Source organism: Oncorhynchus clarkii, chromosome 15 (genome assembly GCF_045791955.1).
Source record: "Oncorhynchus clarkii lewisi isolate Uvic-CL-2024 chromosome 15, UVic_Ocla_1.0, whole genome shotgun sequence".
Classification (NCBI taxonomy): domain Eukaryota; kingdom Metazoa; phylum Chordata; class Actinopteri; order Salmoniformes; family Salmonidae; genus Oncorhynchus; species Oncorhynchus clarkii.
In genome coordinates this window covers 24,525,006-24,550,973 of record NC_092161.1, presented here as the reverse complement: position 1 = coordinate 24,550,973, position 25,968 = coordinate 24,525,006, and the positions used below count along the sequence as shown (strand labels likewise).

The 25,968-nt window shown below is 40.4% G+C and overlaps 2 protein-coding genes across 5 annotated transcripts; one reads left to right on the top strand and one right to left on the bottom strand.

The window, feature by feature from the left end:
* Positions 1 to 721: 721 nt before the first annotated feature.
* On the top strand, positions 722 to 9,980 carry LOC139366825 (mycolipanoate synthase-like). Its single transcript, XM_071104519.1, has 6 exons — positions 722 to 779; positions 2,484 to 2,637; positions 2,881 to 3,041; positions 3,145 to 3,351; positions 3,817 to 3,998; positions 4,401 to 9,980. Exons 1-6 carry the CDS (start codon positions 722 to 724, stop codon positions 9,978 to 9,980), a joined length of 6,342 nt encoding a protein of 2,113 aa, XP_070960620.1.
* A 1,284-nt stretch (positions 9,981 to 11,264) lies between these two features.
* On the bottom strand, positions 11,265 to 25,348 carry LOC139367084 (retinol dehydrogenase 12-like). Of its 4 annotated transcripts, none has more exons than XR_011626840.1 (8): positions 25,155 to 25,348; positions 24,650 to 24,765; positions 21,582 to 21,737; positions 17,830 to 17,934; positions 16,520 to 16,729; positions 16,112 to 16,304; positions 13,164 to 13,827; positions 11,265 to 12,002 (listed from the first exon to the last, which is right to left on the bottom strand). XR_011626840.1 is itself a non-coding variant. In XM_071105104.1 (7 exons), the coding sequence occupies exons 1-7, from the start codon at positions 25,163 to 25,165 to the stop codon at positions 13,725 to 13,727; spliced, it is 894 nt and encodes a 297-aa protein (XP_070961205.1). In that variant the 5' UTR covers positions 25,166 to 25,348; the 3' UTR covers positions 11,265 to 13,724. The 4 variants fall into 4 exon arrangements, 2 of the variants coding, with proteins under 2 accessions (XP_070961205.1, XP_070961206.1); XR_011626841.1 differs by having other exon boundaries at positions 11,265 to 11,823; positions 13,291 to 13,827; XM_071105104.1 differs by having other exon boundaries at positions 11,265 to 13,827.
* Between the last annotated feature and the right edge of the window lie 620 nt (positions 25,349 to 25,968).

Below are 25,968 nucleotides of genomic sequence, written 5' to 3'. Positions count from 1 at the left end.
CACTGGACAGAGGGACTCTGCCTAGAAGGCCAGCATCCTGGAGTCGCCTCTTCATTGTTGACGTTGAGACTGATGTTTTGCGGGTATTATTTAATGAAGCTGCCAGTATATATTCCATAAATGTATATATTCCATAAAATAATTTGCTGTTTCCAGCTACAATAGTCATTTACAACATTAGCAATGTCTACACTGTATTTCTGATCCATTTGCCATTATTTTAATGGACTTTTCTTTCCAAAACAAGGACATTTGTAAGTGACCCCAAATTTTTGAACTGTAGTGTACATTTAAGTAATTTTTAGCAGACCCTCTTACAGAGCGTCTTAGAGTGGAGTGTACTATTGTGAACGATGAGAGGACTTTCCAGGAAAGGTTATGTGTAATAAGGAACTGTATCTGAAAAGGGAAAACCTGTGTGATAAAATCTGAATAATGTTATAAATTTACCAAGGAACTGTTTGAAAAAATGAATAACTCATTCAGCCCCTGGCTTTCATTTAGAGCAGTGATTGCACTTCGGTATTTCTGTGGAACTGAATCAGCATTTCCTTAGAGGGCTGCTATCAGTCCTTACGCATATAAATACAATACAGGTGAGACAACGAGCCAAAGGAACAGGAGGCAAATCGAGCACCTTCTATCTGAGCTGAGTTTACACTTGAAGTTAAGAAACAAGTGCATGCATTTCAGTGTCCAGCTGGTGTGACAGACAGCCAGGATGGAGGAGGAAGAGGGAGCCATTGCAGTGGTTGGCATTGGATGCAGCTTCCCTGGAGGTTTGACAGTTAAGCTTTTTTTTGTGATGATTAGCCTTTTTTTGCTAGTTCTCTCAAGTATTGTAATTCATTTCAGTTTATAGTTTCAATCACTTTAAAGCTAGAATCTGCAGTAGAAACAATAACAAAGTGGTTGCCCTGCTTCTGTATTGGTGAAAAGCTGCGGGATGGGCCTGGAGAAATGTAACCACTGTCAAATTCCAAGACAGAGCTATGGATGCAAGGACTGACCATGATATCAAAAATAATAGTTTAAACCATGTTTTTAAGCTATACAAGTGTTAATATACATTTACGTTGTTTACAAACATTGGAGTAAAACAAGCTTATATTTTGGGTTCTGATGGGGTACGACAGTTGAGCTAAGGTTATGAGGCATTTATAAGTAATATTCTTCAAGAATCAAATGGGTATACAGTCAGGTCGAAAAGGATTGGCACTCTTGATAGATGAGCAAAAAAGCTATATTGCATTCTTAAACGTTTTAGAGCATTATATTTTTATAATAATGCAATTCCTCAAAGAAACATATATATATATATATATATATATATATATATATATTTATATATTTTAAGATAGGGGTCATAATTATTGGCACCCCTGTTTTTAATGCCTTTCAATACCTCACCTTGCGAGGATAACGGCACTGAGCCTTTTTCTAAAATGTTTTATGAGATTAGAGAACACATTTTAGACCATTCCTCCATACAGAATCCTTCGAGATCCTTGATATCCTTCGTATGCGCTTATTGATGGCCCTCTTCAATTCAAACCACAGGTTTTCAAAGGGTTTCAAGTCCAGAGACTGAGATGGCCATTGAAACATTTTTATTTTGTGGTCAATAACCATTTCTTTCTGGATATTGATGAATGCTTGGGATTATTGTCTTGCTGGAAGATCCACTTGCGGCCAAGTGGTCCACTTAATCTAAGATCCCTTCCCAATGTGTTCTCCAATCAAGAAGTTTTCACTTCTTATAGCACCATCCCACTGGGCACAGATGTCAGTTCAACGTCTAGTTTTGGTTTACATTTGGTTGAGTTGTCAACTAAAGTTGATTTTAACATGAAATCAACAAAACATTTCACCATGTCATTAAATTTAGGTAAAAATTTGGTGGAAAAAAATATAAATGATTATTTTCAAATCCAATCATTTTCCACATTGATTCAATGTCATCACAACGTGGATTCAAACAGTTTTTGCCCTGTGGGATATGAAGCTGCTTAATATAGGTTAATTATTAAATAGTTACTAATTTATTAATTAAATTAAATAGTTAAATAGTTGCCAGCAATGAAAACACCAGACGACAGAGATTACAACTACTACGAAACATCAACTAACTTGGGTATTAGTACACGCAATAACATGAATGTAGAAATGTTTATCTATGACCTAAATAACATTTTTAATCAAAAAACTTTAACATCTTTAAAAAATATATGTAAATATTTGACCTTTATTTATACAGGTTTTTTTCTCATTGAGATAATATCTCTTTTCCAAGAGAGCTATAGCTATAATTTGTTATGTTTTATTTGTAGACAAGCTTTTGATGAAATTTGATTCAGAAACGATATACATTGTTATGAAAAACATTTTGTTAAAAAAAATATATATATATATATATATATTTATGTTTGTTAAAACAATTCCAATGTATTTCCCATTCTGATACAACACATATTCAATTCCAGGTGAGGGGCTTGACAATTTCTGGAAGGTTCTTCTGGAAGGAAAGAACTGTGCATTGCCAATCCCTAACGAGAGGTTTAACAGTACTTACTGGTATGATGCTGACAACAGCAAACCTGGAAAGTCTCACACTAGCAAAGCTGCTCTCATAGACGGGTTAGTATGAAGTTTCCCTGACCCTCACCATTTTTTGTTGTTGCACTGCTACGGTTACTCATAATTGAATAATGTACTGCAAATAATCAAAGATGCTATACTACGGTATATTGTAGAATTATATTCCTGGTAATGTGTAGTTGACCAACAAATGCTCTTGTCCCCGAATTCCCAGCTTCTGATTGCATTTGTTGTATTGAATATTTTCCACTCTGGTTGACTGGTTAATGTTTTGATTCTTAGCTTTAACGAACTAGACCTGAGGTTTTTTGGTGTCACCGATGCTGAGGCCGACTACATGGACCCCCAGCAGAAACTCTTGCTGCATTGCACCTATAGGGCACTAGAGAATGCTGGGATGCCAATGGAGAAAGCTAGCGGAACTAGAACTGGAGTATACCTAGGTAATATAACTTTTTTTTCTCTTTACAGATAAGTGTGAAGTTGTGATTTGTGATACCATGATTGATACTAATATCACGTTAAATTCTCTATGAAACTCTGTAGGACTAATGAACAGAGACTACGATCTCACAACAGCTCAGTACAATCCAGGCTTGACTAACCATTGGAGTGGCACTGGTAAAGCCATGAGTATTGCAGCCAACCGGATATCCTACACCTTCAACCTCACTGGTCCATCAGTTGCCATAGACAGCGCCTGCTCATCATCTCTTGTGGCTCTGCACTTTGCTTGTCAAGCCATAAAACAAGGTACAACTCTTATCAAATTGTGTGTAAGATAATTGCTTTACTATCATTCATAATTATGGGCTCCTGAGTGGCGCAGCATCTCAGTGCAAGAGGCGTCACTACAGTCCCTGGTTTCGAATCCGGGAGTGATTGGGAGTTCCATAAACAGCACACAATTGGCCCAGTGTTGGCCGGGGTAGGCCGTCATTGTAAATAAGAATTTGTTCCTATCTGACTTGTCTAGTTAAATTATATATATATTTATTTTTTATTTTTTATAGATTGCTAGATTATTTTATATTGCTTCTTTTGATATGTAACCTAGATTTCATGCACACTACCCCTGTTACCTACGAATTGTGCCCAGAGGGACATTTCCAAAACAATAAAGCAAAAGTTAGAATCATATGTTTGACTAATAGCCCAGTTTCAGCTACATGAAAAAGTGCCAACTGCAATTATATAAAAATGTTTTTGTCCTACCAGGTGACTGTGAAATGGCTCTCTGTGGCGGTGTCAGCTGTATCATAGAGCCACAAGTCTTTGTCGCTCTCAGCAAGGCAAAGATGATTTCCCCTGAAGGCACCAGCAAACCTTTCTCCAGCAGAGCAGATGGCTATGGCAGAGGAGAGGGCTGCGGGATTATTCTGCTGAAGCCACTGAAACAAGTGAGTTCTTACCATTGATTTAGTTTTCAGTCTTTGCAGTACAGTTCAAACATATTCAAACTGGCCAAACATTTAGAACAGTTGGCTATACAATGTGTCTGGGAGTATTTGATGCATTGACTTTCACTTTAACTTTGTCAAAACTTCTAGAATACGACTAACATATTACATATACTGTATTTACCATCCCTTGTCACCCATTTGACTTAGACTGCAATATACAAGCTCTTGTTTCTAATTGTATGACTTTACTTGACAGTTTTATTTGCAGATCTGCATGTACTGTACAATTTGACGCACCAAGAGCCATTTAGGGTGGAGCCCAACAGTTCCCTGCAGTAAAAAGTTGGCACAGACCCTGGTCTATCAAATATGTTACGTTGAACTTCAAATCTTTTACAGGCCTTGAAAGACTGTGACCATGTATGGGGCATCATAAGCAAAACTGCAGTAAACCAAGATGGCCACACTGTCTCTCCAATCACCAAGCCATCCATGGTCCAGCAAGAGGAGCTTCTCCGCAGAATCTATTCACAGTCTGACCTGTCAACTGTCCAGTACATAGAGGCTCATGGGACTGGAACTCCAGTGGGGGATCCCATAGAAGCAGGCAGCATCTCCAAAGTCATTGCCAAAGCCAGACCTCCAGGTTCAGAAACACTCCGCATCGGCTCTGTGAAAGGCAACATTGGACACACAGAATCTGCAGCTGGAGTGGCAGGTCTAATCAAGGTACTACTAATGATGAAGCATGAAATCATTGTCCCTTCACTGTTCTACTCTGAGGATAGTGCCAGTATAGACGCTAAAGCCTTAAACATAAAAGTTCCCACTAAAGCAGAAAAGTGGGGAAATGCAGGCTCGGTCGAACGGATTGCAGGGATCAATAATTTTGGTTTTGGAGGCACAAATGCCCACACAATTGTCAAACAGTACAACAACTCTCACACCCAAACAGCTGGGGTTGATAGGTCTTATGAGTATTTTATCCTCTCAGCAGCCTCAGAAAAATCCCTTACCATGATGGTACAGGACACAGCTGAACAGATAAGTGGAGACAAAACAGTGGAACTCCAGGGTCTGTCATATACATCAGCCTGTAGAAGAAGCCACATGAAACATAAATACAGGAAGGCATTCACAACATCCTCTCTTGTTGATCTGAGAAACCAGCTGAAATCTGCTTTGAACAAAAAGATTGCCCCCTCCAAACTAGATCCAAAGTTAGTGTATGTTTTCTGTGGGAATGGTGTGGCCTACCAAGGCATGTGCAAGCAGCTCCTGAAACAGGAACCAGTGTTCAGAGAAAAGATCAAGGAGGTTGAGGCGTTTTTTCAAATGTACCAAAGAATGTCCATCACAGAGAGACTGGAAAGTGCATCAGTTGATGACGACTTTTCAAAACCAGATGTTGTCCAGCCCCTCCTCTTTGCCATTCAGGTTGGCATTGCCAGTCTCTTCAAGCACTGGGGCATCAAACCAGATGCCATTCTTGGCCACTCTGTTGGAGAGGTTGCTGCTGCCCACTGCTCTGGTCTGTTGTCCCTTGAGGATGCAGTGAAGGTGATTTATTTCCGCAGTACTCTGCAGAATAAAGTCACAGGAGGGAAAATGCTTGTGGTCAGTAACATGGCCGTGTCAGAGGTCTTGAAACTCCTTCCCTCCTACTTAAATAAGGTTTGCCTGGCTGCCTCCAACAGCCCACAGTCCTGCACCCTTGCAGGTGATGCTGATGCTATAGACAATCTGTATCAAAAGCTAAGCAGTTCAGTCAACAGTAAGAATCTGTTCCTCCATGTTCTGGATGTCCCTGCTGCATACCACAGCCAAATGATGGATCCCATCCTCTCTCAAATAGAGGACAGTATTGGCTCTTTACAGGTGAATCATGTTGAGACAGAATTGTTCTCCACAGTGACAGGAAAGGCAGTAGAGCAGCCAGACTTTAGCACAGGCAAATACTGGGCCAGGAACATTCGAGAGCCTGTTTCATTTGAACAGGCAGTGAGATCAGCAACCAAAGACAAGAAGAATGTGGTCTTTGTAGAGATAGGCCCTAGAAGGGCTCTACAAAGGAACATCCAGGAGACTCTGGGAAATGAGACACAAGTGCTCACGTCAGTGCAGCAAAATAAAGACCATGAGACAATGCTGGACACTGTGTCCAAACTGTTTGAGTTGGGGGTTCAGGTAGATTGGGACAAGTTCTACAGAGGTTATGAGACATCCCCAACACCTACCCCAAGGTATCAGTTCGATTGTGTGAAGAAAGATGTCATCTTTGAGGCAGCACAGAAAGGTACATCGGGCAGTCATCCTGTGTTAACTCAGACAGGCAATGATGGAAAAACCTTCAGTTGTGATCTGGCCTCAGCCTCAGTGGCTTACCTGCAGGACCATAGAAACAATGATGTTGCCATTGTCCCTGGTGCCCTCTACGCTGAGTTGGGTTTGGCTGCCTTCATGGCCAGTTCCAAATCAAAGGTGCCACTCAACATGCTGCAACTCAGTGTCAGTTTTCAGAGTCCATTTATCATTGCACCAAATTCTCCTGAGATGAGTGTCAAACTGGATCACTTTGAAAACGAGACAACGTTTAAGATACAATCTCCTACAGCAACGTATGCATCAGGCAGCATATCATGCAAGCAAGGGAGGTTGGCTGAGGAACAGTACATCTCTCTAGACTCAGTTTACAAGCGATGCACATCAACTATGAGTACTGATTACTTTTATGATTACCTAAGTAAGAGAGGGTTTCAGTATGGTTCTGTTTTCAGAAACAGGGGAGATGTGCACTATGGTGCAGACTTGATGGAAGCCATCTCTGTTGTAACTGTCCCTGAAGAACTACTGCCTCAGTTGCATGATTTCTGCATTCACCCTGTAGTGCTAGACTACTTGCTACAACTGACTCCAATCACAATAGTGAATGCATTCATGGCAAGGCCTGGCTTCCCTGCAGAAATAGGCAGTTTGACTGTTCACGAACCCCTGCAGCCTGAAATGGTTCTTTATTTGAGAGCCGCAAATGTTGCAGCAGACCATTTCGAAGTATCTGGCTGTTTCACCGACAAAGCAGGTCGGGTCTTGGTTGAACTGAAGCATGTCATAGTCAAGTATCTTGGGAGCCAATCTAATGTTGTTGAAGAGTACTTCTTCCACAATGACTTCAGTGTTGTCTCTGATGACTACAAGCCCATTAATAAACCCAAGGCATTGGTTTTCGCTGACCAGATAGGTGTATCTGAAGCCATGCAAAAACATTTGAGCTCACAGTCGCAATACATCTCTTTCACACATGCCAATGATCTCTTGAGCCGTGGATTCAAAGCGCTGTTGTCAAAATTCAAAATCTCAGACTTGAAAAGCTTTGCAGAAATCTTGTTTGTGTGGAGCAATGACAATGTTACCTCCCATGAAACAGAGGCTATCCTGGAGAACATGGTAAACTGCTGTGAGATGTTCAGACAAATAGTCTTGGAACTGAAGGCTATGAAATTTCCAAATTCCATCAGAGCAATAACCTACCGGTCAGCAGAGAACACAGTGGACCGCATCAGCGCAGGCTTTGCCCTCTCAGGCATGACTAGATCATGTGCTGCAGAAATGTCAGATCTTTCCTTCCAGCTGATTGACATCAGCTCTGTCTCTACAGAGGACATCAGAGCTCTGTCTCAGGTTCTTGACTCATTCCCATGCAGCCAATACCCAGAATTGGTGGTGAAAGATGGACAGATTCTAAAACCTTACATAGTGCACACTCCCACTGAAAGCAGTGACAACTCACAGGAAAATGTCCACTCTTTGAAGTCTGAGGAGTTCATCCTTCAGACTGCTAACCCCTACAGAATGACTAGCTTGTCTGCCATTCCTTGTGATGTTGAGCATAAGCACATTGAGGAGAATTCAGTTGAGATTCAGCTCAGTAAGATTTGTGTTCATTCTTCTGACTACTTTCCGGTCAGTGTCTCTGACATGAACTATGGCCCGACAATGTACTGGAACAAACACACATCTCAGGACCACCAGCTTTTTGCTCTAGACTTCAGTGGCACTGTCACAGCTGTAGGGAAAGAGGTGAGCAAACTGAAAGTGGGGGAGCATGTAGTTTCATGTTATCCGACTGCTGCATCTTCTAAGATTGTGATTCCTGAAGCAGCGTGCTACAAGACAAAGAGGCTCACTTTTCTGAAGGAGGCACCCTGTGTGTCCTACTTTGTACTTGCATGGGAAGTCTTGCATCGTGCATTACCCAAAGTCAAACAACAGAGGTTGGGCATCATCTCATCCGTTCCTGACTCAGGTTTGACAAAGGTCTTAGCCCAAACTGCAACAAAATCAGGATGGAATAACATTGTTCTGCCACAGTTTAGTGATCAGCTTCAAAATGTGAACAAGCTTGATGCATTTGTCCTTTTACCTCCATTTGACAAATCTCAGTTTGAAAAAGCATGCAATGTTTCCGGTGTGAGACACATTGTTGCTGTATGTGAAAATGAGTGGCAATCCTCTATCTCACAAAATGGCTTCAGATGTGGCAATGACAATGTTCGCATTCAGACTGTTCAAATGTCTAGCGCATTGGAAAAGGGATCTATCAGAGCAGAGAAGTCTCACATTTACCATTGGCTCAAATCAATGCATTTGGACAAGAAGTCTTTAGATTTCGAAACCACCATCTTTCAGAGAGTGTCATCCGGTAGCATTGACTTCCTGCCTGTTGAAGAGTCTGAATCATACTTCAGCTCAAAAACCCTGCCTTTTGTGGCACTGAGTAAAGATGATTCCAAAGGCACACTGTCCAACATTAAGTTGTTGCCTAAACCAAACCAGCTTTTCCAGAAAAACTCTGTGTACATTGTCACAGGTGGTCTAACTGGACTAGGGTTTGAAACAGTGAAGTTTATTGCACAGCGAGGAGGAGGGTATGTTGTCATTCTTTCCAGAAGCAGTCCCTCGACCGACTTACAGCAGGAGATAAGTAACATTGAGAGTCAGTCTGGCGCCACAGTTGTCAGCTTGCAGTGTGATGTTTCAATCTCTGCACAAGTAGTAAATACCGTTATTGCGATTAAGGAACGTTTCCCCTCTTGTCCAATCAGAGGGGTCTTCCACAGCGCTGTCGTCCTGCATGATGGCCTGATTGAAATTCTTGACAAATCTCTCTATGAGAAAGTCCTGAAGCCCAAAGTGAATGGAGCTCTGAATCTGCATCACGCCACAAAACTCTGCAAGTTAGATTACTTTGTGTGTTACTCCTCCATCTCTGCCTTTATTGGCAATGCAGCACAAACAAACTATTGTGCAGCCAACTCCTTCTTGGACACATTCTGTCAGTACAGGCGAAACATTGGACTTGCAGGACAGTCCATAAGCTGGGGAGCTTTGAACCTTGGTCTCTTGCTGGACAAAGACCATTTCCAAAGATTTCTGGCGGCAAAGGGGATGATGGTCATGGGGGTAGCAGAAATCCATGAGAGCCTAGAACAATGCCTTCTGCTGAACAGACCACAACAGGTTGTCTGCAAGTTCAGTTTCAAAAACCTGATGCGTCATGTTCTTGCTCATAATGCCTCCCTAAACATACGTTTAGGCGCACTGGTGGATGAGGGGATAACAAAAGAAAAAGGGGAAGTTGCAGGATATGACCAAACTACCGTGTCCATGTCACCAAGTGACTACGTCAAGTCGGTGCTCAGGGAAACGCTTGGTGTTGAGAATGATGAGCTGAATGACGATTCTTCTCTCACCGCATTAGGCATAGACTCAATGCTAGCCATGACTTTGCAGAATCTTCTCTTTCAAGACAGGGGTGTGAATGTTCCCCTGGTTAAATTACTGGACCCCAACAGCACACTGTCTACTTTGGTAGCAATGCTAAAAGAGGGTGCAAACCAGGAATCTGAGCTTGGTGATGACCTTGCCTTGGATCTGATGGAAAAGAATGAGGAAGAAAGTTACATGTCTACTGTACTTTAGAGATCAATCAAATTTGATTATTCAATCCAATTTGAATTATTTAAATCCCCCATGCAGTCTTTATTCAATCAAATTTGAATTATTTAAAGTCCCCATGCAGTCTTTATGATGACATTTTTTGAATCACTATATGTCTAATATATCACTGTGTGTGTTTGTTTCATGACAATAACTCCAAACATATATTTTTTTAATCATTGATTTCCCTGAGCCTCCTTTGAAATGCTCAGTCAGATAGTGTAGGCATGTTGATATAAATGTAAATATAGTTACATACACAGCCCTGATTGACAGATAGGATCGTCTAGACTGCTTACCCCTTCAAAGTAGGAGAATACATATGCAAATAAAATATGACTGGTCATTGGTAGGAATAATCAGATCAGATTGTGATGTCATGCTATGGGCCAAAAACGTCATCCCACCTGAACAGGCTGAAATTCAAGCCCCACCCCACCCCAAAAAAATATCTTAACTAAAAGGGCATTATGACAATTTCAGAATGTTATTTCGATCTCTTAGTGTGAAAAAATATATACATTTTTGCCTGCACTGCCCAGTCAGCACTCTTTCATTGCATTCAGTTTACCTTGATTTGGTCTTGATGTTTAGCCATACAGAAGGTTAACCTTAGAAATGTTCATATTATTTGAATGATTAAATATCAATACTGCATACATTGTTACTTGAATAAAAATAATTTATGGAAAACTAGTGCAATATAATATGGGATATTTACAAGAGAAGACAAGTGCTCGAAATAGTTCTGCGAAACAAAATGACTATATCAGGCTGAATTATTTTCACTCTTTTTCTTTCATGGTAAAACGTTGACAATCTTTCAAATATATATTTTACATTTTTGACAAAATACATATGTATTATCCTGACATTATCAACTTTTGTTATGTTTTGATTATAGTTTAATCTGCCATTTTTATTTCAACCTTTCTGAGTATCATAGTCAATGTTAGATAATCTTATAAGTAGTGTATAATGCTTTGTTCATCTCATGCTATTCTTGTTCATTCTGGTTGTGTTCAATAATCTATGTAGTGTGCAGCAGGTGGAGTAGCAATGAAATATCAGTCAAATATGACAAAACTAAAGATTGGAATGTTAAAAATGGAGCAGAGGTTTAGTGATCTGGAAAATATATATGTTCATGTCTTTAATAAACAATTAAACAGAAATATTGCAAATTGTCCAGATCTGATCACTTTTATAATTTACTGTATCCAACTAAATAAAAATGACAGAAAAGGAAACACACACTTACAATCATCCTGGTACATAGATATTTTAATGCTCTGTCATAATAGAAAAATAGACCACATTTAACAAGGAAATGACATGATGCTAAAGGCAGCCCTTTGTAATTGTAAGTGTTTAGAAAAATTAAAGCATCATTTTAGAAAACTGTTTTAGTTAGAATGTTTTTTTTTTAAACGTAGAAAATATTATTTGAAAGCCACTATACAGTGGAAACTCATTATGAAATCCGAAGTAGGTAAATACCCCTAAAGGGGAAGTCTATTTGAAACAGTAACAAAGCGACAATCCCGCCACTGATTTAGTAAAGAGCTGAGGGATGGGGCTGGGTTAATGTCACCACTCTCAAATTCAGAGCTATTTGCAAGGACTGACCACCCATGGTATCAATATTATAGTTTTAACCATGGTTTGAGGCTATACAGTGTTTGTTAAAAATTACATTGTTTACAAGCAATAGAGTAAAACAATCTCATATTTTGGGTTTTGCTAGGGTACGGCAGTTGAACTGAGCTCATTAGGCATTCAAGTTATATTGGGTATACAGCACCATTCAAAAGTTTGGACACACCTACTCATTCCAGGGTTTTTCTGGATTGTTTTACTATTTTCTACATTGTAGAATAATAGTGAAGACATGTGAAATGACACACCTGGAATTATGTAGCAACCAAAAAAGTGTTAAACAAATCAAAATGTATTTTTTTATTTGATATTGTCCAAAGTAGCCACCCTTTGCCTTGATGACAGCTTTTCACATTCTCTCAACCAGCTTCATGGGGTAGTCACCTGGAATGCATTTCAATTAACAGGTGTGCCTTGTTAAAAGTTCATTTGTGGAATTTATTTTCTTCTTACTGCGTTTGAACCAATCAGTTGTGTTGTGACAAGGTAGGGTTGGTATACAGAAAATAGCCCTATTTGGTAAAAGACCAAGTCCATATTACGGCAAGAACAGCTCAAATAAGCAAAGCGAAATGACAGTCCATCATTACTTTAAGACATGAAGGTCAGTCAATTCTGAACATTTCAAGAACTTTTAAAATGTCTTAATGTGCAGTCGCATAAACCATAAAGCGCAATGATGAAACTGGCTCTCATGAGGACCGCCACAGGAAAGGAAGACCCAGAGTTACCTCTGCTACAGAGAATAATTTCATTAGAGTTAACTGCACCTCAGTAACAGACACATCTCCAAATCAACTGTTCAGAGGATACGGTGTGAATCAGGCCATGGTCAAATTGCTGCAAAGAAACCACTAAAGGACACCAATAATAAAAAGAGACTTGCTTGGGCCAAGAAACACCAGCAATGGACATTAGACCAGTGGAAATCTGTCCTTTGGTCTGATGAGTCCAAATTTGAGATTTTTGGTTCCAACTGCCGGGTCTTTGTGAAACACAGAGTAGGTGAATAATCTCATGTGTGGTTCCCACCATGAAGTATGGATGAGGTGTGATGGTGCTTTGCGGGTGACACGGTCTGTGATTTATTTAGAATTGAAAGGCACACTTAACCAGCATGGCTACCACAGCATTCTGCAGCTATACACCATCCCACCCGGTTAGCGCTTAGTGGGACTATAATTTATTTTTCAACAGGACAATGACCCAGTACACCTCCAGGCTGTGTAAGGGCTATTTGACCAAGGAGAGTGATGGAGTGCTGCATGAGATGACCTGGTCTTCACAATCACCCAACCTCAACCCAATTGAGATGGTTTGGGAAGTGTTGGACCGCATAATGAAGGAAAAGCAGCAAACAAGTGCTCAGCATCATTTTTATGTGGGAACTCCTTCAAGCTGGTTGAGAGAATGCCAAGCGCGTGCAAAGCTGTCATCAAGGCAAAGAGTGGCTACTCGTTACTACGTGATTCAATGTGTGTTATTTCATAGTTCTGATGTCTTCACTATTATTCTACAATGTAGAAAATAGTCAAATAAAGAAAAACCCTTGAGTAGGTGTGTTCAAACTTGACTGGTACTGTATATCAATGGGTGTATATATATATATATATATATATATATATATATATACACACACACACACACACACACACACACACACACACATTAATTAATTATATATATTAATTTAAAAGTCCCAAAATTGATGGAGCAGTTACATATTAGTGATTTAATGTTGGTGTGATTACTTACTTATCGACAATAAAACAGCAGTCTAATAATGTACAATATTATATGACTATGTGTACAGTACGGTAAAAAAACAACATATTCCATCTCAAATGCCAGTGGCAATGAACCATGTTAAAAAAAAATAATAATTTTAAATGTTACATCTACAAGTACTGTCAACTACATCATTTCAATTAAAATACCACATCATAATATGATATGTTGGAATGTATCCATGGTACAAAGGACTTTCATTTAAGATGCTGTACATTTGTTGTATTCTTCAGTGCTCATACATCTCAAAATGTAAACCATACACCTTTTCGGAGTTATTCAATCCCATGACAGAGAAAGCATCCGGCAGCTTAGCTCCCACAGTTTCTGGGCCGTGTCATCGTCTGAAGCAGAGCTTGAGCAGTTGGCTGGTGCGCAGTCACTGTGGGCACACAGACAAGACGATCATGTATCTAGCACCGTTTAATATAAAATACTACATACAAATGCAACAATATTAGAAAAAATGACAAGTATTGATGAAGCCGGAAGAATCACACTCATGGATGTATTCTTTCAAACTAAATATCCTGCATGTGCATATCGACTGAGTATACCTAACTTTAGGAATACCTTCCTATACTGAATAAAAATGTAAAAAAACGCAACATGCAACAATTTCATTGATTTTACTGAGTTACAGTTCATATAAGGAAATCAGTCAACTGAAATAAATTAATTAGGCCCTAATCTACAGATTTCACAAGACTTTGAATACATCTGTTGGTCATAGATACCTTCAAAAAATTTAATTAAAATGGGCCTCAGGATCTCGTCACGATATTTTTGTGCAATCAAATTGCCATCGATAAAATATAATTATCTGATGTCACAGTCATCTCTGAAGGTTAGAGTGTTTTCAACTTCCATGCAGTGAGCCTTTAAAGATTCACTGGACATCTGCGAGGCAGTGCTGAAGTTCAGCAGCACTCCATATTTGGTTTTCACCTGGTTGAGTGTTTCAAATCTCTCATCCATGAATGTCACAGCAGAGTCGATCACAATCTTGAAGTTGTAGTAGACTTCAAGGTTTTTCAGTGCATCAGTCACTGGTTCGTCAGGAGCCTCATAGCTGAAATGCCTCTTCTCTTTTAGAACAGCCTCCACATTAATTTCTTCACAAATGCTTTTGGCTGTTGTCTGGGCTTCCGAGAATCCAGTTTCCCAGTATGTAGTGAGGGAGGCCTTTGCATTACATTCACTGCGATATCAGCAGAGGCGGATTGGAGGAGCTTGTTCACCTTGTTCGTCATTGTCAGTATCTCACACCATACGACACAGCAAATCAAGAAGCGTTAGGACCCAACTTCCTCTGCAAGGGCTTGTGCCTCCACTTTGGCCACAGGATCGTTGATCGTCTGTCTGGCTTCCAGTAATGCCTCCCGAACCTCAGAAGCCCGATACCTGATTACATGAACACTTTGGAGCCTACTCTCCCATCTTGTGTCACTCCATGACTTCACGGTGATGTTACCGGGTTTCTTCAAAATAGTCCATCTTTGTGTGCCAGCTGAAAAAGCGGCGAAGAACTTTTGCACATGCCCAAAATACCCAACTGCATCTTTTGAAGATTTGGCAGCATCTGCAATGACAAGGTTTAGAGTAGGTGCTCCACATGGGACCAACACGGCACTGGGATGTTTTATCAGCAGTCTGGCTTGTACTCCTTGGTGCTTGCCCTTCATGTTGGCCCCATTATCATAAGCTTGTTCTCTGCAATCTTCAAATGGAATATTCAGCTCGTTCAGCTTATCTAAGATGACATTGGACAGATTGATACTTAAACGTGTTTTTAAAAAAGATCCTGCCATCTCTTTCAGCCTCCAAAATTGTCATTTGTATCTGGTCAAGAGTCTGTCCCTGACTCACCATGCCATTTGCATGTGCAGCTGTGTAATGATCATGCGGTTTAGTCAGCTTCCTGATATGCCACACCAGTCAGGTGGATGGATTATCTTGGCAAAAGAGAAATGCTCATTAACAGGGTTGTAAACAAATTTGTTCACAAAATGAAATAAATAAGGTTTTTATGCGTATGGGAAAATTCTGGGTGTCTTTTATTTCAGCTCATGAAACCAACACTTTACATGTTGCGTTTATATTTTTGTTCAGTGTAATATTAAGTTCTCCCTCCTTTGCCCTCAGAACAACCTCAATTCATCAGGTCATGGACTCTACAAGGTGTTGAAAGTGTTCCACAGGGATGCTGGCCCATGTTGACTCCAATGCTTACCATAGTTGTGTCAAGTTGGCTGGATGTCCTTTTGGTGGTGGACCAATTTTGATACACACAGGAAACGGTTGAGCATGGAAAAACCCAGCAGCATTGCAGTTCTTGACACAAACCGGTGCGCCTGGAACCAACTACCATACCCCCGTTCAAAAGGCACTTAAATATTTTGTCTTGCCCATTCACACTGAATGGCACACATACAGAATCCATGTCTTAATTGTATCAATGCTTAAAAAATGTAAAATCCTTCTTTAACTGGTCTCCTCCTCTTTATCTACACTGATTGAGGTGGATTTAATAAACGACATCAATAAATGATCATAGCTTTCCCCTAGATTCACCTGGTCAGTCGATGTCAAGGAAAGAGCAGGTGTTCACACACATATATATATATATATATATATATATAAAACACACACACACACACACACACCTGTAATATCCACCACTCTCGGTTTCCAGTTCAGGTGCCACAGCACAGTAGATAGTGGTCTGAGCTCCTTGCACGGATGTCTTGGTGAAGGGACTGATCATCTTCATGATAGCTGCCTGAGGTGCACTCAGGTGTCGCCACAGGTCCGTCTGAACCACGCCAGGGTGGAGGGAGTATGCAGTCACACCAGTGCCTGATAGAGGACAATTCAATTCAATACTTTTGACAAAAGGGTTGCAGCTTCAAACACCCTTCAGAAATCCTGTGGTAGCACTTTATTTTACAGTAACATATATGACCAGGCATTTGTTATGAATTTACATGGTAAAATGGTAATCATGCAGTAATAACATAATATTCATTATTGTTTGATTCTTTGGGACTGCAAAGTAGTAGACAAACCCAAACCTTGTAGCTTCTTGGCCAGGGAGCGGGTGAAAAGGACATTGGCTAGCTTGCTCTGGCTGTACGCTTTCTTCTTGTCATAGCCCTTCTCACTGTTGATGTCGTCCAGGTTGATGGTGCCCCAGGAATGAGCCATGGAGGACACATTGATGATCCTGGCCGGGGTCGACCTTTTGATCAGGTCAACCAATAAGTGGGTCAACAGGAAGTGACCTAAGTGACAAGATGGAGTGCTTTGAAAGCATTTGATTGGTAGATTTGATGTTGATTAGTTGTATTGGATTCATGCATTTGAACTGTGGTTGTGCAAAAATCATGTTCTGGTGATGGTCACCTTCAATCCAGTGTATTCGTTAGTATCACTTGTGATCTGACCTTTCATTACATCTCCTCTATATAAAACTTTAAAATGTGTCGACTGAACTTATCAGTCATAAGAAAGACAATAACTGAATTCATCATCGCACTTCCTTATGTTACAGGTGGGTTAGCTGACAACATCACAAAAAAAGATGTGTGGCTTCCATGGGGCAGAAGTCAGCCTGTGGTGGTTCTGGATGCTAGCAAGAAACTGACATGTGGGGAATCGTAAGTGGCTCGTTTCATCTTGTTCTTGACACCAAGTCTTGTTTTGAGGTGTTTTGACTGATTTCATGTCAATGTGAATATGGACCAAAAATACGCTACAGTAGCTAGCTAACCAACAACTGTACCAATGTATTTGAGCGATAACAAGTGCTCATTGTGCAAATGTATTCACGTTTTCAATAAACATTGGAGACAAAAAATAGCTTACATGTTGTAAACAATCTAAGCCAACCCAGTTCGTTGTTCCCCATTAGTTGCGCCTGCGTCTGTTTTGCTACTAAAAATACAACCTGTCTACAGCTGCACGGCTTCCTTGGACAGAGATTTACATAAAGCGCAAAACTGTAGTAAAATATCAATAATAGGAGATCGGTACGTACAAGTCACGACTTGTATGAAATGCGGTGTGGTATGGAACTTTGCTCATCTGCCTTTGGTGTGAATCACATGCACTCATCCATGTGGTTAATCATTAGTAAATGATACATTTATTTAGTGAGACGTCTGTCAAAATATAACCAAATTTCTGTCTCCAAGGAAGTAAGCAGCTACATTGGCACTTCCTTATGGGAATGGGTAAAGTTACAAGTACAGCCGTTTCGCAGTTAAAACACTCATCTCATTTATCAATGATATCTTGTACGTTCGTGCCCTTTTAGAATTATGTGAGGTCTGGCCAAAGGGGAATTTTACTCTGCTTCCTTGTGCTACATAGTTTCACTTACCCATGTGGTTGACGCCAATCTGCATTTCAAATCCATCAGCTGTTTTCCCAAGCGGACACACCATGACGCCAGCATTGTTGATGAGGATGTTGAGTTTCGTCTCCTCTACAGAAAAGAATATTAAACATTTTAAACGTCTAACTGTTGGTCAGGAGTGCAAATGAATCAATCCATTAAGTTGTGATACAATCAAGCCTGGATATGTTGAAGACAGCATCTGAGGTTTGCATTAAGCAGGTTCCTATGGTAAAATAACAAGCAGTATAGGGTAAATCCATTTGAATTCAATCCCTTTTTAACAGCATTCCTTTTGGATTTTAACTAAATGTCCCATACATGTTTGTCCGTGGAAGTGGTCAGAAAGTGACTATTTGGACCAGAATTGCAAAAAGAGATAAAAAGGTGCTCAAAGTTGAACCATTTTGCATTCCCCACAATACCATGAGACATCCATTACCACTAGAAACGAGAAATGATTGCGTGAGATCATTTAAAAACTTAGCGTTGTCAAACTATTTTATATCTTGAAGAAAAATGTTCATACAAATTGACATCTAAAAACAACTAAACTCAGATATTTTTCATATTCGCATATGTTGTAGCTTCGACCCCATTTCACATCTGAGGTTTTTGTGTTGTGCCCGCCATCAGTTGAGACCCAAAACGAACACAGGGTGGGTGTCATTTCCATCATATAAATATAACTCATAGAATGGACCTATACATTCAGACCCCTGTAATATAGCTGGTGCACCATTGAAAATGTACATTAAATTGACATTTTAACTTCTAAGTACTGCCACAAAGATGACCGCTGGTCCACCCACTGTCGAAAGGCAACTTAAAATGGTCATGTCTATTCTATTATCTATATTTCAATAGGTTTCTTATAGAGTATAGACAGTATAAGTTAAAACAGATATTCCCATTCAGGTCAACATTCTTCTCCAACCATCATTGTCAAATCAAATTTTATTTGTCACATACAAGTATTTAGCAGATGTTATTGCGGGTGTAGCGAAATACTTGTGTTTCTAGCTCCAACAGTGCAGTAATAGCTAACAAGTAATATCTAACATCACCCACAATCCAAGTAAAGGAATTAAGAATATATAAATATTTAGATGAGCAATGAGCGCCATAGACTAAGATACAATAGAATAGGACAGAATACAGTATATATGAGATGAGTAATGCAAAATATGTAAACATTATTATCAAAGTGACTAGTTTTCCAATTATGAAAAGTGGCCAGTGATTTCAAGTCTATGTACAGGGCAGCAGCCTCTCATGTGCTAGTGATGGCTATTTAACAGTCTGATGGCCTTGAGATTGAAAATTAGCTTCTGTCTCTCGGTCCCAGCTTTGATGCACCTGTACTGACCGCGCTTTCTGGATGATAGCAGGGTGAACAGGCAGTGGCTCAGGTGGTTGTTGTCCTTGATTATATTTTTGGCCTTCCTGTGACATTGGGTACTGTAGGTGTCCTGGAGGGCAGGGAGTTTGCCCCCCGGTGATGAGAGAGCCCTGCGGTTGTGGGAGGTGCAGTTGCCATACCAGGCTGTGATACAGCCCGACAGGAGGCTCTCAATTGTGCATCTGTAAAAGTTTGAGGGTTTTAGGTGCCAAGCCAAATTTCATCTGCCTCCTAAGGTTGAAGAGGCGCTGTTGCACCTTCTTCGCCACACTGTGTGTGGGTGGACCATTTTAGTTTGTCAGTGATGTGTACGCCAAGGAACTTGAAGCTTTCCACCTTCTCCACTGCGTTCCCGCCAATGTTGATAGGGGGGTGCGCCCTCTGCTGTTTCCTGAAGTCCACGATCAGCTTCTTTGTTTTGTTGATGTTGGGTGAGAGGTTATTTTTCTGGTACTATACTCCCATGGCCCTCACCTCCTCCCTTTAGGTGGTCTCGTCATTGTTGGTAATTAGGCCTACTACTGTTGCGTCATCTGAAAACTTGATGATTGAGTTTGAGGCGTGCGTGACCACGCAGTCAATGGTGAACAGGGAGTACAGGAGGGGGCTGAGCAAGCATCCTTGTGGGGCACCAGCATTGAGGATCAGCGAAGTGGAGATGTTGTTTCCTACCTTCACCACCTGGGGGCGGCCAGTCAGGAAGTCCAGGACCCAGTTGCACAGGACAGGGTTCAGACCCAGGGCATCGAGCTTAATGATGAGGTTAGAGGGTACTATGGTGTTGAATGCTGAGCTATAGTCAATGAACAGCATTCTTACATAGGTATGATGGGATAGAGCAGTGTGCCGTGCTATGGAGATGCATCGTCTGTGGATCTGTTGGGGCACTAAGCAAATTAAAGTGGGTCTATAGTGACAGGGTAGAGGTGATATGATCCTTGAATAGTCTCTCAAAGCACTTCATGATGACAGAAGTGAGTGCTACGGGGCGATAGTCATTTAGTTCAGTTACCTTCGCTTTCTTGGGTACAGGAACAATGGTGGACATCTTGAAACGTTTGGGGACAACAGACTGGGATAGGGAAAGATTGAATATGTCCATAAACACTCCAGCCAGCTGGTCTGCGCATGCTCGGAGGACGTGGCTAGGGATGCCGTCTGGGCCGGCAGCCTTGCGAGGGTTAACACACTTAAATGTCTTAGGAGAAGGAGAGCCCACAGTCCTTTGTAGCGGGCTGTGTCGGTGGCACTGTGTTCTCCTCATAGCGGGCAAAGGAGGCGTTTAGCTTGTCCGGAAGCAAGACATCGGTGTCCGTGACGTGGCTGGTTTTCCCTTTGTAGTCCGTGATTGTCTGTAGGTCTTGCCACATACATCTTGTGTCTGAGCCGTTGAATTGCGACTCCACTCTGTCTCTATACTGACGTTTTGCCTGTTTGAGTGCCTTGTATTCGGCCAAATTCCCAGTCACCTTGCCATGGTTAAATTCGATGGTTCGCACATTCAGGTTTGAACTAATGTTGCTATCTATCCACGGTTTCTGGTTAGGGTAGGTTTTAATAGTCAGTGGGTACAACATCTCCTATATACATCTTGATAAACTCAGTCACCGTTTCAGTATATTCGTCTATGTTGTTCTCGTAAGTTACCCGGAACACATCCCAGTCGCGTGATCAAAACTATCTTGAAGCATGGATTCCAATTGGTCAGACCAGTGTTGAATTGTGGTACCATTTGAAAGTTTAAAATGTACTAAAATGGGAATTACATTGTTTCTGTCAAAACATGACACCCACACTGTATTCAAGAGCATGTTGTGTCTCAACCTATGGCAGGCACAACACAAAAACCTTCATGTAAAATAGGGTCTAAGCTACAACATATGCAAATAATAAAAATACAATTTTTAAAAAGTTTTTATAAATCTGAGTTTACACATTTTTAGATAAAGAATTACTATTTAGATTAAAAACATTTTTTCCCAGAAATTATTAAATAGTTTGACAACCCTGTTTGTAAGCTTTTAAATTATATGAACTATATCTGAACTGTTTATATTTTATAGTGATGAAGACATGGATGTGTCATGGTATGGTGGGGTATGCAAAATGGGTCAACTTTGAAAACCTCTCTTGTGAATGTTGTCATTCAGGTCCAAAAAGTCACTTTCTGAGCACTTCTACACTGGGCAAATATGTATGGAAGGTTTTTGTTCAAATCAAAAGGGGTGTTGTAAAAAAAAGTTAATGAAATCAAATGCATTTTCCCTATAGAGATTCCATGTGGAGTAACTAAGCAACTGAAAAAAGTTTCAAGTCATGTCTTATTCTCCCTCACCCTTGTTAATGGTCTCTGCAAACTGGCGGATGGACTTGGTGTCTGACAAATCAAGCTTCTTGATGACAACATTTTGGCTGCCAGAGCCTTCTATGACTTCTTTCAGGGCCCCCTCAGCTTTCTCCATGTCTCTGCAGGCCATGATTATCCTGGCCCCTGTGAAGAAATTGTGGGGGGAATATTATTAAATTATTCCAGCTCAATCAGAATTCAACTCAGGATGTCAATCATACAGGCTTTTCAGGAGGATATTGGACAGAACATTCATATCTACATTAAAATATATATTAGAAAATGTAAGAATCTCACAAATAACACATAATAACCATTAGCAACCCCTGCTGGACAGTCACACACACCAACAAGCCTGTCTGGCATAGGACGCTATCCAGTTGTGTATTGCTATTTTTTAGGTGATTTTATTAATCGTTTAAAAAAAGTAAATGTGTCATAATTTCCTCAAAGTTTGTACCGACAGATGTATCCAATTGAATAGCATATCCTTATAGAATATACATAAAATGCATCCTCTGCCCACACATATCTCAATCAGTTTCATGGGAATAAGCATTTATATATTCTTGAATGACTGTTTGGTGAGTGAATTAGAGGAGATGGTGTTAAACTATTAGCCTTTCTTGTATTTTGTTTCAATCAAAGCATAGTCCATTTGGAATGTGTTCAGACCCCTTGACTTTTTCACGTTACAGCCTTATTCTAAAATGGATGAAAATTGTATTTTCCCCTCATCAAGCTAAAACACAATAAATACCCCATGATGACAAAGCAAAAACAGGTTTAGAAATTTTAGCAAATGTATATCTAAAAATATATATCACATTTACATAAGTATTCAGACCCTTTACTCAGTACTTTGTTGAAGCATCTTCGGCAGCGATTACAGCTTTGAGTCTTCTTGGGTATGACGCTACAAGCTTGGCACTCCTGTATTTGGGGAGTTTCTCACATTCTTCTCTGCAGATCCTCAAGCTCTGTCAGGTTGGACGGGGAGCGTCGCGGCACAGCTATTTTCAGGTCTCTCCAGAGATGTTCGATCGGGTTCAAGTCCGGACTCTGTCTGGACCACTCAAGGACATTCAGCAACTTGTCCCGAAGCCACTCCTGCGTTGTCTTGGCTGTGTTTTCTTAGGGTCAATGTCCTGTTGGAAGGTGAACCTTCGCCCCAGTCTGAGGTCCTGAGCACTCTAGAGAAGGTTTTCATGGAGCTCTGTACTTTTCTCCCTTCATCTTTCCCTCGATCCTGACTAGTCTCACTGTCCCTGCCTCTGAAAAACATCCCCACAGCATGATGCTGCCACCACTATGCTTCACCGTAGAGATGGTGCTAGGTTTCCTCCATATGTGATGCTTGGCATTCAGGCCAAATAGTTTCATCTGACCAGAGAACCTGGTTTCTCATGGTCTGAGTCTTTAGGTGCCTTTTGGCAAACTCCAAGCGGGCTGTCATGTGCCTTTTACTGAGGAGTGGCTTCCGTCTGGCCACTCTACCATAAAGGCCTGATTGGTGGAATGCTGCAGAGATGGGAGAACTTTCCAGAAGGACAACCATCTCCACAGAGGAACTCTGGAGCTCTGTCAGAGTGACCATCGGGTTCTTGGTCACCTCCCTGACCAAAGCCCTTCTCCCCCGATTTTTCAGTTTGGCCAGGTGGTCAGCTCTAGGAAGAGTGTTGGTGGTTCCAAACTTCTTCCATTTAAGAATCATGGAGGCCACTGTGTTCTTGGGGACCTTCAATAATGCAGATATTTTTTGGTACCCTTCTCCAGATCTGTGCCTCGACACAATCCTGTCTCGGAGCTCTACAGACATTTCCTTTGACCTCATGGCTTGGTTTTTGCTCTGCCATGCACGGTCAACTGTGAGACCTTATATAGACAGGTGTGTGCCTTTCCAAATCATGTCCAATCAATAAAATTTACCAGAGGTGGACTCCAATCAAGGTGTAGAAACATCAAGACTTATCAATGGAAACAGTATCTGTTTATTTTTTAATACATTTACAAAAATCTTTTCACTTTGTCATTATGGGGTATTGTCTGTAGGAAAAAATAATTTAATACATTTTAGAATAAGGCTGTAACGTAACAAAATGTGGAAGGGGTCTGAATACTTTACGAATGCACGGAATATCCTGCCTAGTGGCTCTGAGCTGTCTGTTTAAACTACCAGCACACAGCTCAGACACCCATGCATACCCCACAACAGGCACATGAGAAAACTATTCAGCTAATCATCCTAAAATCTCATTAGAAACGAGGAGGAGTTTTTGGTGTAACAGTAATGTTACAGGCTTACTATGCCATGGTATTTGGTTCTGTTATTTAAAATGCTAATGAATCATTATGTGATCGTGCGAGACATTGATTCAGCTTTAATCTAATTTACTAAATGATCACCATAGTTAGAAGTGGTCATTTATTGGTAATAATAATGATCTTCTATTTGTAATAATAATAATTGATGAGTATGACTATTAGGCGTAGGCAACAGATCATTAGTCATTTTAAGCGACTGGAGGCCCCTTCCTGGAACAGAAAGGAAGTGAACATAAATCATTGCACAGACACCAGAGAGAACAAACCACCAAACCTACTACACAGATTTATTTGATTTGTCATCCTATAGTTTTTCATGAAATGTTGGTAATTAATATAATTTATTTACAATGAATCAGAATTCATTTTCCAGAAATAGTTTTACCAGCTCCGCTCCTCCGCGCTCCAGCAGCATATACTACTGCGTGTTGTATTATGATTACATAGAAGCCTCAGCAAATTGATGAGAATCCGTAATACAACTGATTCTACAAATTGCAAAGTCAAATCAGTTGATCATGTGTTTCACTGCTTGGCATCCATGAGCAAATATGGGCTCCAACGTGTTTTTGACTAGGAAGCGAGGAGAGAGGATTTGTGGAATAAAGAAAAGACCAATTGAGAAATAGCCCAAGACGCATTCAACAGGTCATGGTGAAACATCTTACATAACTGTTACAACACATTCCTGTATGGAAACATCATGGATTTATGTATCACTGTAGGTCTACCTCTCTTTGCCAGGTCCAGCGCTGTCTCTTTGCCAATACCAGTGTTGGCTCCAGTTATGAGCACTGTTTTGCCATCAAGTCTGTCTGTGGATGACCATGTTCTCCGGAAGAGATATCTAAGACATTGAGGGAAATCACTTTTTTCCCTCTGCAATGACTCAGTAGGCCATAGGGTGTGGACCCCTGATAATTTAAAAAAAGTGCGGAACAACTCTACCTACAAGGATAACGAATTTAAATGGAAAGACAATTTTCCAACCACTGTTGAGCTAACATTAGAGAAATATAAACGTTAGGTAATTATCCACACAAATGCCAACAAGCCAGGCTATGGCAGTTTTGATTACATAAGTAACGTTGTACACAAATATTATCCACAACATAAGCAGCTCAGTGATTATACTATACCTACTTCTTGATCGGGTACAATTCGTTGTGAAATAGATACAAGTTAGTAAATTTGCCTATGCCAGAACAACATTTAAATAATTGCCGCTATACTCACCCAAACGGCATTTCGAAGCAGAGCTACAAATGATGGTACTGAAATAATTCCGAACTCTTAATCCTCAATTGATTCGCCTATATTGAAATCAATACACCCGCATTTGCATCCAATATTTCGCATCTGATTTACAGCCAAGCTTCGACAGCATGTCAAAAGTAAAATTCTACTCATTAGCAGATAACTTGATGAATGCGGAAGCAGACGTTTCATTGGCTGTCATTGTGTCACATGGGTGATTTTAGCCAATACAATCGTTGCAGGGAAATACAATACTTGGATTTTGACGAGACATGAGGCAATTCTGATACCTGGCCACAAGAAACAACAAGAAAAAGAAGAGTATAATACACTTTTTTATAGAAATAATATATATTTTTTTTACATAAAGGTACATTTTCTACCAAATATTTGTTGTATTTATATTTATATTTAATATGGATCCCCATTAGCCAAGGCAGCAGCTGCTCTTCCTGGGGTCCAGCAAAAATTAAGGCAGATATCATTTTTACAACATATACATTTCACAACACATTAAGTGTGTGCCCACATGCCAATACTCTACTACCACATATCTACAACATAAAATCTATGTGTACCTGTGTGTATAGTGCATATGTTATTGTGTGTGCATGTGTGCGTGCGTGTGTCTGTGCATGTCTCTTCACAGTCCCCACTGTTCCATAAGGTGTATTTCATCAGTTTTTTAAATCTGATTCTACGGTTTGCATGAGTTACTTGATGTGGAATAGAGTTCCATGTAGTCATGGCTCTATGTAGTAATGTGCGTCTCCCATAACCTGTTCTGGACTTG

What these genes read in the sequence shown, in the direction of transcription:
- LOC139366825 (XM_071104519.1), top strand. Translation starts at nt 722, where the DNA reads ATGGAGGAGGAAGAGGGAGCCATTGCAGTGGTTGGCATTGGATGCAGC. An exon ending in TGGATGCAGCTTCCCTGGAG is followed by an intron (nt 780 to 2,483) that starts GTTTGACAGTTA and finishes ATTCAATTCCAG; the next exon opens with GTGAGGGGCTTGACAATTTC. An exon ending in TTGTCAAGCCATAAAACAAG is followed by an intron (nt 3,352 to 3,816) that starts GTACAACTCTTA and finishes TTGTCCTACCAG; the next exon opens with GTGACTGTGAAATGGCTCTC.
- LOC139367084 (XM_071105104.1), bottom strand. An exon ending in GCTGGACCTGGCAAAGAGAG is followed by an intron (nt 21,738 to 24,649) that starts GTAGACCTACAG and finishes ATTTCTTCACAG; the next exon opens with GGGCCAGGATAATCATGGCC. An exon ending in GAGAGTGGTGGATATTACAG is followed by an intron (nt 13,828 to 16,111) that starts GTGTGTGTGTGT and finishes GTGTGCCCACAG; the next exon opens with TGACTGCGCACCAGCCAACT.